At 41.5% G+C, this 12415-nt stretch overlaps 1 protein-coding gene across 1 annotated transcript in view; it reads right to left on the reverse strand.

Moving 5' to 3' along the window:
• CPN1 (carboxypeptidase N subunit 1) overlaps positions 1-12415 on the reverse strand; it is a 26729-nt gene that overhangs the window by 4536 nt on the left and 9778 nt on the right. The window contains exons 4-6 of the mRNA XM_018559795.1: positions 10355-10540; positions 8357-8468; positions 3277-3416 (exon numbers count right to left, since the gene is read on the reverse strand). Of these exons, the coding sequence (XP_018415297.1) occupies positions 3277-3416; positions 8357-8468; positions 10355-10540 (438 nt within the window). The remainder of the gene's footprint in view (positions 1-3276; positions 3417-8356; positions 8469-10354; positions 10541-12415) is intronic.

Raw genomic sequence — 12415 nt, forward strand, 5'->3', positions numbered from 1 at the left:
ATATATATATATATATTTGCTTGCACATGATTGGGAGATGGAAGTCAGCAGAGCTTCACCTCATTTACTAAGCTAAGGGGAAACTTCCCCTGCAAAGTACAAATTCCCTTGCAAAGTCAACAGCCTATTTGCCTTTAGTAAATCCATCACAGTCTGTCCTCATTCCTAGTAGAGTGATAGCTGTCTCCGTATTGTACCCCATGCATTGTTACCCTATCACATGCACCTCTGGTGGAGTCTAAAGATGGCTCTGCTAACACACATTGCTCAGGCTTGGTCCACTGCTTTCACTATCAGTAAGCTGGTCCAGAGCAATGATGTGCAGCCAATGCTGGGAAGGGAGTGGATGTAGACTGTAGCTTGAATCTCACTTAGTGCTCACTTCTAAGTTTTGAAAAGCCACAGGCATTTTTCAAGCTGCTTTAACCATGCTCCTGCATTGTAATACCCAAGTGGTGTCACATAGTCAGCAGGTTATCACTTTTTGTTTGAGCCGCACAGTGACATGCAGAATACTTCTCCCGTTTCTTTTGTCGCCATTTGAACTGAAAGTGAAGGAAATGCTAAATGTCAGAAACCAGCTGAATATTATGAAGTAGTTGTAGCCTTGGCCGGTGGCCCTTTTAAGCAACCCAGCAGGATGTTGCACCCTTTCTGTAGCTCATTTTCCCCTCCCTGTCAGCAATTAACAGAGCACAGGGAGGGTGCACTATAGAATGAATCTAACTAACTCACATGACTGCAAGGGTGAAGCTTTACAAAGAGACGTCATCATTCCAATGTGCCTTAGGGCTGCATGATGTCTAAAAACTGCCTTGCTCAGTATATAGCAGGGGTAGGCAAGCTCTGGCATCATGCATCTGCCTCTGATGGTCATGCCTGTGGCTATCAGAGTCTTGCAATTCCTAATGGGATTTGTAGTTGCTCCACATATGGAGGGCTGAAGTTTGCATATTCTGGTATATAGGAAGCTTTGCTGTGTGTATATGTGTATAAAATGGATATAGTGCGTATAAGGACGTTAGATTGTAAGGCTGGGTTCACACCTAGGTGTATTGAATATGCGCGTTTTTTGCGCGTTTCGCGTTGCACGTTTTTACCGCGATTCGCGGTAAAAAAACGCGCGACATACGCGCGTTTCCGAGGCCTACTTGGCTCTATCCCAATGGAAACGCCCCAAAGAAGTACATGTACTTCTTTGGGCGTAGGGCGGTTTCCCGCGCGTTCGTACTCGCGGAAAAACGCCCAGATGGGAACCATGCACATTGAAAATAATGGCATTTCCCTGTTTGAGCGTTTTTCCGCGAGTACGAACGCACGGAAAAACGCCCAGGTGGGAACCGGGCCTTAGTCTAGTCAATTTTGTTTAGTCAAACTAGTCAATTGTCTAGCTTATAACGATTGGTACTCTTCACTGTTAATCACGGCGTCATTTTTCTATGATTTGAATAGAGTAAATACGAGCAGAGGACCCAAAGACCACAATTTTTTTTTTCCTAGAATAAAAATAATTTAAAAAAAATTACAAAATCAAAAGCATGGCACTAAAATAATGAAAAATTCACAGTGCATCGTCATCCTATCCCTTCCTCATGGTTCGCGTGTTTAATTACCGACAATTCCTGCTCGTGAAAAGTACATAGAGACAGTTATTTCTGGGCTGCAGGTCGGTTACTTGGAAAGTCTGCAGAGCCTTAGGGCCTATAAACTGAGACTGTGAGCCTGGCCTAGACTGCCACTGCTGGAACACAGGAGCTGGAAGGCCAACAATGAGCGCAGTGTATGGAATTAATGTAGCTCTGGGCAGGGTGTAGGATGTGTGTGACTTGAGTGTTCTGCTCTTCCTGCATCCATTTCCTCTGCCCTGTCTGCTTAGTGCACTTCTGTTTTTACATGTATACCCTCAAATATGAAAGCGTCTCAGAGCCGATACTTCCAGAAATCTTTGTATTGCTAATAGACGGGATCTCAGATGCATGTAACAGCCTAACGTGTAAAGCTGACCATACACCTATAGATTATCTGCAGATTTTCTATGGTCAGATGGAAAAAGTGCAACAGATTCCTCCACCTACGCTAAACTGTGTGGATGGAGGAATCTCCCGCTGTGCCAAGCTTCAGTATCTTGCTAGTCGGCCCCGCTGGCTGTCAAAACACATGAACAATGCTGGCATCCGATCAGATTGTTCAGGTATTTGACAGCCATCAGGGCCGACTAGCAAAATACTGAAGCTTGGCACAGCGGGAGATTCCTATATCCACACAGTGTAGCGTAGATGGAGGAATCTGTTGCACTTTTTCCATCTGACCATAGAGAATCTGCAGATAATCTATAGGTGTATGGTCAGCTTAACAGAGATAGCTACAGGAACCATTCCTTGTTCTCCAACAGATTGATACCAAACCTCCATTATATATGATCATAAAAAGGTGATAACTGAACGATATAAAACCTTAACCACAACAATAATAAAGAGATGAAAACTGGACAATAGAAAACCTTTTCAATAATAAATGGATGAAAACTGGACAACAGAATGCAGATCATCATCTTTTTCAGATGTTCTTTCTTGTTATATCTTTTGCTTTTTAGGTGTTTTTTTTATGTCAAACCACAAAACATATCTACCTGGTTTGTACTACTTAAATCTCAACTTCAGGCTTGGGTCCTCCCCACCCCGCTGGACCCTTACTCCCTTGAAGCACCACTGTCTTTTTAAAGAAAAAAAATCTATATACACTAAAATCCCATGTCAACCTCTGTATGACCTTTGGGAAAACGGCCTCTATCTTCACTGATAGGCTGCCTATATTCTAGAGAATTTGGGGACCCTGGATCACACACTACCTCCCAGCTGATTTAATTTTGAACACTCTCTTCAAATTACATTTTTGTATTTTTGACCTGAAAGGCCACGACCCAACCACAGAAGAGGTAAACCAAACCACCTAACAATTTATTTGAGGAGATCTTTGTGCTGAGTTCCGAAGTCTGTACACCTATTGTGGCCATTATACGAAGTTCCCACTCCTATTGTACTATGGAGAATGTAACAAGGGGGGACAAGAACACCCAAAACTTCCAAGTGGAAAGGAAAAAAATGGTAATTATGTGAGATCTCATTTTTGTTGTTGACTTAGCTCACCAGGCTCCCCCTATAGCCAAATATCACTTTTGAGTGACGTGGCCATTTAATATTCCCATAGATAGGTATATAACAAAAACATCAGGACCTTTCTTACTCAACTGTTTTACACCAAGGGTAAAGAACTCACCTGTTCTATGAATGTGATCAGAGCCTCGCGATTGCCATCCCACTCCCGCGGCAACTCCGACTCACTGGGGAACTTGTTGCAGCTCAGCTCCAGCGTTATTTCAAAACAGTTTTTGTAAAGGTAATTGAAGTCCTGCATACCTGGGAGAATAAATGGTGTTATACTTCAATGTGGAGTTGAAACAGATTTATGTGAACTGTTTTACCTACAAAAAGATTTTATTCAGCCAGTGCTGTGATCCAGGCACCCCTGCCAGAGAGCATGGTCAGGTCTGTGTACTGTATTTTTCCGTGTATAAGATGCTACTTTTTCTTCAAAATATTTACCTAAAAATGGAAGGGCGTCTTATACAAGGAGAACCGCGGTTGCGAAACTGCCGATACCTCTGCAAACTAGCCTCACGAGTGAAACTTCGGATTGCAGAGACAAGATAACTGTTTTCCTCCAATCATAAACCTTATGTACCTGACGTCAGCTGTTGCTGGGGAGAGCGTGTAGCCAGTGCCCAGATGTGACAGGGAGCGGTAATGTCGGCTCATTCTGTGCCCATAAAAATGACAGTGATTCAGCAGACAGCAGTGATGCAGCAGAAGTTAAAGAATCTGATATGTTTGAAGCAAAAAGTGATGAAGAAGAGACCAGTGATGCAACAGAGACTGAATAAAGTGATTTGCTCAGAGGTAAGTGTGATGCATAACATCATAGTACTGGTATGTAAACTTTGCCTAATCACTAAATAAAAATGTCTTCTATTTAATGTTTTAAATATTGATTTCTGAATTTTGGGTAAGAAAAGTGGGGGGCGTCCTATACATGGGGGCATCTTATAGATGGAAAAATACAGTACTCACTTTTCTCTAATACATTTAAGTAATATAGCCTACTCTCCATCATATCCCCTTCCTCCTGATTGGATGATGAGGGTGAAACAACTACACTGATGAAGTACCCCGTCTCTCTATCCACCTGTCAGCAAGATCCCAGCGTTTTAAGGGGCAGCATTGTGCAATGCAGTAGTGCCTGCATGATTAACAGTTCAGGCCCTTCTTCTCCCACTATGAGATGCTAACATAAAGACATATTCAGAAACTAGATTTAGGTATACATTAAATGCATTCAAAGTAGAACTAAAGTCAAGCTATGGGCATTGAAATATTTGCATATTGTTAACAAGCAGTAAATCAACTTTACAACCCCTCACTAACCTCTGTTGCTGTAGACACTGTGAGGGCAATTCATCTTCAAAGTGTGCAGCAGAAGCTTCTCAGTTTTGCTTTCAACTTTACTCTGTAGCTGAGCTACCCACCTCAACAGAAATTTGGCAGTCTGCCAGCCTTCTAATCTCCAATGTCAAAACAGAGCAGGTGCCCAGAAAGAGGGGGAGAGAACCGAGGGGTGAGACTGAACTTCAGTGCTTCTGTTGTGCACTTTGAAGATTAATTGCTCCAGAGTGCTGCAGCTACAGAGGTTAGGAAGGGTATAGTTTCAACAGTTTTTTTAAATACTGTTTGCACTTTCTTACCACTAGATGGAGCGGAGGAGCATACAAAATGTGTATGCTCCTTGGCTCCATCTAGTGGTGAGAATGTTGTGTGAATGGCATTTGCCCTGCATATGGCTGGGAGGATGATTTATAAATCATCCCCATTAAAGATTTATCTTTGATATCCTTACTAAGATAGTAAAATCTGATTGTACAATGTCCTTTAGATCTACCAATAAGTATGTAGTGCAAGAATCTGCCTGATTGGAGATGCTGTGATTGGAAAGATTAGGTAGGCCCTAATATTACCTAGTTTTTGTAGATGTAAAGTTGATTGTACAAAGATTGTACGGTTAGATTGGAACGTGGATGGTGAGCCGTGCATTATTCTGCAGCAAAGACATTGGTGACAGTAAATAATCCACATGTCAATATGAAAATGCTCCATAGGAGTTGAAAGCGTAATTCTCTCTACAATTGCTCACTATTCTACCCCGCACTATTTTGACATATAAGGCCAATTGCTAACAGCTTAATATACAAACATGTGCTCAGTGATTCAAACATAAACGGCCCGTTAATGAAACAAAGATGTCGATTGTAGTGTGTCTAACGGCATAATTAATGAAGTGGAATGTTGTGTGTTATGTTCTCAGTGGTGTCACCAGCCCAAGAATGTAAAATGTCTGCAGCCAGTTACTCCCAGAAATAATCTCATTAACTATTTTAGGCATTTTGGTTGGTTTAGCCTTCCATGACCTCAAACAATCCCCCCTGGCTTGGATATGCTGAATTATTACAGGAAAGCAAACATAACTTACAACTATATATTTAGAAACGTTCGCAAAAACTGAAATTGTTTCCGATAAACTGTATTTCAGTTCTTGACGTTCTGTTTATGGTACAGAGAAGATGTTATAAACAGCTGAGGATTAGCACATTCTACCTTGCTGAAGATGGTGATGTCCTGTATTATTATATATGTGTGAGTTGTACTCTATGTTGAACACATTCCAGGCTACTAGAGGTTACACATCTAGGGGAGAGCACATTCTACACTAATAGAGGTGATCAGATTATACACTACTAGAGGTGATCAGATTCTACACTACAAGAGGTGATCAGATTCTACAGTAAAAGAGGTTAGCACATTCTACATTACTAGAGGTGATCAGATTCTACACTACAAGAGGTTAGCACATTCTCCATTACTAGAGGTGATCAGATTCTACACTACAAGAGGTTAGCACATTCTACACTACTAGAGGAGAGCACATTCTACACTACTAGAGGTGATCAGATTCTACACTACTAGAGGTGATCAGATTCTACAGTACTAAAGGAGATCAGATACTACACTACAAGAGGTTAGCACATTCTACACTACTAGAGGAGATCAGATTCTACGGCACTAGAGGAGATCAGATTCTACACTACAAGAGGTTAGCACATTCTACACTACTAGAGGAGATCAGATTCTACGGCACTAGAGGAGATCAGATTCTACACTACAAGAGGTTAGCACATTCTACACTACTAGAGGAGATCAGATTCTACGGCACTAGAGGAGATCAGATTCTACACTACAAGAGGTTAGCACATTCTACACTACTAGAGGAGAGCACATTCTACACTACTAGAGGAGAGCACATTCTACACTACTAGAGGAGAGCACATTCTACACTACTAGAGCAGATCAGATTCTACACTACTAGAGGTGAGCACATTGTACACTACTAGAGGTGAGCACATTGTACACTACTAGAGGTGAGCACATTGTACACTACTAGAGGTGAGCACATTGTACACTACTAGAGGTGAGCACATTGTACACTACTAGAGGTGAGCACATTGTACACTACTAGAGGTGAGCACATTGTACACTACTAGAGGTGAGCACATTGTACACTACTAGAGGTGAGCACATTGTACACTACTAGAGGTGAGCACATTGTACACTACTAGAGGTGAGCACATTGTACACTACTAGAGGTGAGCACATTGTACACTACTAGAGGTGAGCACATTGTACACTACTAGAGGTGAGCACATTGTACACTACTAGAGGTGAGCAGATTCTACACTACTAGAGGTGATCAGATTCGACACTACTACAGGTGATCAGATTCTACACTACTAGAGGGGAGCAGATTCTACACTACCAGAGGGGAGCAGATTCTACACTACTAGAGGTGAGCAGATTCTACACTACTAGAGGTGATCAGATTCGACACTACTACAGGTGATCAGATTCTACACTACTAGAGGGGAGCAGATTCTACACTACCAGAGGGGAGCAGATTCTACACTACAAGAGGGGAGCAGATTCTACACTACTAGAGGTGATCAGATTCGACACTACTACAGGTGATCAGATTCTACACTACTAGAGGGGAGCAGATTCTACACTACCAGAGGGGAGCAGATTCTACACTACTAGAGGGGAGCAGATTCTACATTACTAGAGGTGAGCACATTGTACACTACTAGAGGTGAGCACATTGTACACTACTAGAGGTGAGCACATTGTACACTACTAGAGGTGAGCACATTGTACACTACTAGAGGTGAGCACATTGTACACTACTAGAGGTGAGCACATTGTACACTACTAGAGGTGAGCACATTGTACACTACTAGAGGTGAGCACATTGTACACTACTAGAGGTGAGCACATTGTACACTACTAGAGGTGAGCACATTGTACACTACTAGAGGTGAGCACATTGTACACTACTAGAGGCGACCACATTCTACACTACTAGAGGTGATCACATTCTACACTACTACAGGTGACTAGATTCTCCACTACTAGTTGTGAGCACATTCTACATTACTAGAGGTCAGCACATTCTACCCAACTAGAGATGAGTCTATGCTGCTAGAGGTGAGCACATGCTACACTGCAAGAGTAAAACACATTTTAGAGGTGATTACTTTCTACACAACTAGAGGCGAGCACATTATGCACTACTAGAGGTGAGCACATTATACACTACACGAGGTGGGCTCAATCTATACTGCTAGAGGTGAGCACATTCTACCTTACCAGAGGGGAGTAAATACTACACTGCCAGTGGTGAGCACATTCTACTACTAAAAGTAAGTACTAAAATTAAGCACATTCTATACTACTAAAGGTAAGCTCACTCTATACTACTGAAGGTAAGCACATTCTACACTACTAGAGATGAGCACATTTTAGGCCACTAGCTGTGAGCTTAATCTACACTACTATAGGTTAACCCCTTTTACATTACAAGAGGTGAGCACAGTCCAGGCTATTTGAGGTAAACACCGTCTACACTACTAGGCAGGTGAGGGCATTCTACACCACTAGTCTAGTCTTCTGCTTATCTTGCTCAATGTGTTTTTCTTACCTTTTTATTATTACAGTATATATAAATTACAGCAATCAGGCTAAATAAGTAATTTTGTTTTTATTTTTTGCTATAGCCCTCCTCTCCAAGTAAGCCAGAATACTGGATGTTCCCTGCAAAACTGCCAGGCCGAGAACAGGGCTTCCACTTAAGAGGAAATGCCATAATGTAACCAGAGATTCCTATAATTAAAATAAAACATATAACTACTCATTACCTTTTGATAGGGAATACCAAGACGCTCCATTAGTGATGCCATACTGAAAGTAATCTCCACAATTAAACTCTCTATGCATCCATCCATGAGCATAGGAATAAGACATTGCAAGCTGCAAAGACAAAAAAACAGGCATCAACCAGTAATATTAATGTTACAAAGTGAACATATTGTAGATCATTTTTCATGACGAGAGTATGTAATACATAAGTAAATACACAAACAGAAGGGCCAAGACTCAATATCAGCTGAATGTTAAAGAGTTGTCACTTTAACAGAACTAACAGCACATATTGTCAGGAAGAGTCAACTACTATTAGAGGTCAACTGAAAAACAGTATTACAAGGTCATTGGCTTTACAAGTAGCAAATATTACTCAGGATAGTCAACCAACAGTCAACATAGGTCAGCCATGCTACGTGAGAAGTCCAAGAAAGACAACCACCACACAACATGTGTCTGAGAAGGGCAACCGTTACACAACATTTTTTAAAGAAAGGTACAACCCTGTGTAACATTTATATTGGGACCCAGAAGGTCAACCACTACGCACAAATTGTACTTCACACACCATGTTTGTATGTTCAAAAGGTCTACCAATATACAAGATGTATCCAAAATCATTCTAAAAAAAGTGTTTGAAAAAGTCCATCACTGCATTACAGTTGTCAAAGAAAGCTATATAGCTTAACAAAGTATGTCCAAGTTGATCAGCCGCTACAAAACCTTGTAGGATAACTATTATACAGCTTGTATGCTATAAGGTCCACCATCACAGAGCCCCCTGACAAAACAAAGATTAAAATAGGATAAACAGTTATAAATCCACCTATACTCATATTAATTATCCTTAGTAATAATGTTATGTATTTATGTATATAAATCAAGCCAAAACGTTTTTTTTTGTTGCTTTCCATAGAGTATAAGACATTTAGAACCCTTTTGCTTTCTGTTTTGACTGCCGGTAGGATTCCCACCTTTCTATATGTCCTGCTGACCATTTTGGACAGAAAGATATGGGAAATCAAACATTTTATGGTTGTCACCAGAAAAAGAAATCAGGGTACATTTTCCAATAAGGACAGGTCATCTGTTCAGGTGCTAACTGTCTACTGTTACAGGAGATTTTGACTTATCTGTTGTATCCAACTCGGTCATCCAACCTAGGCCATAACTTTAGCCGGCCATACACAAATAACTGTATGGACAATGCCAGGATTCCTTGCATCTGTTGCAATAGCTATATGTAAGAGTCGAGTGCCATCTGCACATGCGCCAACGGCACATAGCCTCACAAAACCGGAACAATTTTGTGCCAACTGCACATGCTCCAATGGCGCGTCTTTGCGCCAACCCGCGCATGCGCAGACAACACAATTCAACAAGGCGGGAAAACGCCAAGGAGGTGCACAGGAAGTGATCTAGACCTCAATTATCACTTCCCCTATATAAGTCCAGCCTGGACACTGCCAAATTGCTGGATTATGTTTAGTCTCTCCTTGTTCCTGTGCTGTGTGTTATCTGTTTGGACTTGTTGTGACCCGGAACCCTAGTGACTACTCTTGCCTGCTTCCTGCCCTTGACTTTGGATTCGTATACTGACCATTCTTCTGCTTTGCCCTTTTGTATTTCGTTGCCAGATTGGACTTGACCCCGGCTCGGACTTTGGATTTAGGCTTGCACGGTGATCTACACCACCGGCACTCGTGCCACTCGGTGTCCGCCAGGTCTCCGCCAAGACCTGAGGTGCAAGGGAGGCCTCCTCACTACTACAGTCTCACCTCAGGTACGTGACACTATACTTCAATAGTCTGGAACATGGTGTTATATAAAGAAGACAGTCAGCTGGGTTGAAAATGTCTTGCCAGTTTCCCAGTGTTCCTCCTGCGCACTGTTTCTGTGCAGAGGGGTGTCTACCACTGTGGTGGCCATGCTGTTTGTGAGTAAATGAACATTGATCAATGGTCAGCGCTAAAGCAGAATAATATATTACTTACGGCTTTAAACAGTTTATCGTCTGGGGTAGCAGCATAGCTAGCAAATGCACGGTAACCTTTGACCCGAAGATCTTTAATTTTATCAAATGGGTAATTAGCTACAACTGCTCCACCATGGAGGTTTGCCGAGAGGACAAAGTTGTGACTTTCAATCCAGTTAATTATGGCGAGTGTTTCTGGCTCCACCTGTAATAGTTCAGATTGAATTGTTTTTTAACATCAAAAATACCAGCACAAGATAATTACTAATGTAATGCATATTCCCCTAATTTCATATCATTAAATAGTAACAGGTCAGTTTTCCCAAATTGTATATGCTACTTTTTTGTAGATGCTAAAACATTTAAGTGTATCTCAAGTTGAAACATGTTTTTCATTTTGGATAAAGAAGGTTTTGGATAAAGAAGGGTTTAAAGCCCTGCCAGGTTCTTTTTGCCATCTATGCCGCCTTTCTTACACAACAGGAAGTAAGAGGAAATGTATCCACAGTAAGGGATATCCCCCTCTTAGACAGTTTTCATCAGAACAAGTGTCTCCATGGAATAATGCTCCTTTATTACTGTTCTGGTGACAACTGGATTTCCCTTCACTTTTATTCCTGGTGACCATGATCCCCAGGACAAAGTGAAACTAAATCTTCCTGTTGGGGACACAGAAGGTAATAAAAAAATCTGACAGAGGTTCCAGCCCCTAATTACCATATCCTAAACTAAAAAAAAAGTTTTGGCTCTAGATATCTTAAACCACCTAATGGTTTCTAATGTTGCTTGAGAACTCCCATGGCAAGGTGAGGTCCACACAACTCCCGAGGTCATCAAGGGGGTCCCACTCCTCCTGTGGAATTTTGACTAGTGTATATTAGAAGCATGTAAGAGAATTAAAAGAAAAAGCCAAAAGTGGAGTATGAACACCAAGCTGGTCAGAAACAGAATCAATAACTATGGCAGGAAGATCTACCAGAGTCCTCAAGAAATACAAGAGGCAAGGGGTAACTTATTCAGCTAAGTTCCATCTATAACTGCTTCATATGTTGTGAAGAAGCCAGCAATGAATCCCGTATCTATTGGTTCTGTAGACTGGTTTCTGCTCTCTGGACTAGGATTTCCAGACCTCTCCCCGCATTTCTCATCAAAACCATGCAAAGAAACTCTGAAGTTCTATCGTTAGATGACAAGCCTCCAGGGATACAAATTGAAGTGTGGCCCAATTATCCTTGGCAGAGAAGAATTAGTTCCCGACCTCCAAATACACCGTGGTGCCATTCCATTGTGCAGAGAATTAAAAAAAATTGACCTTGTTGACTAGAGAAGAGCATAGAGATGATCTCATTAGGGAGAAGCTGTTCCTTCACTATCCAATCACAGCCCTTGAACAAGCTGAATTGCTTTGACTATAATGGAGAACAGTAAATAATCAGGACCTGGATTCTAAATTAGAAATCTGGCTGAACCGAATGACTCATATTCTGGCAGGTAAGTCACTTCTCTATTTAGCTGTCCCTTGACACTTACACTTGAAGATTCTGATCTTTTTTAATTCATATGTAGGTTTTAGGTGAGACTTTTGTACTGGTTGGCTGATAGGTTGAGATAGACTCTGCTCATTGTTAGCTGTAATAATTGTATCCAGCTTGTATATTCTACCAGTTCTTCTAAACAAGGGAAAGAACTCCAGTCTGCCAAAAGGTTCACCTTAAACAGCACAGACAGCTGAGGTAGTTGGCAAGAATTGCTGAAACTCACTGATTTATAGGGAGCAAAGTGGATAACTTAAAAGACTTTTAGATACTTTCCTGATAATGTCGACTTAATCACTTGGCTTTTTCTTAATTAAAAAGGTTCACTGATAGTAGCAGCATCGTAACAGGAAACAGGCACTTATTTTCAATTTGAAAGATGTTTCATTTATTTTAAAGGTTCACCCAAAAGTGATATCCTCATCTGGAATTTGGTGGGCTGAGCCACATCCCCAGCCTCTCATATCTCACAAGGGCCCCCCCCCCCCCCCCACAACAACCCCCCCCCATACCACCACCACAACAACCCCCATCCTCATCACCAT

This window comes from Nanorana parkeri, unplaced genomic scaffold (assembly GCF_000935625.1).
Source record: "Nanorana parkeri isolate BGI_ZX_2015 unplaced genomic scaffold, ASM93562v1 scaffold2, whole genome shotgun sequence".
In the NCBI taxonomy this organism is placed as follows: Eukaryota; Metazoa; Chordata; class Amphibia; order Anura; family Dicroglossidae; genus Nanorana; species Nanorana parkeri.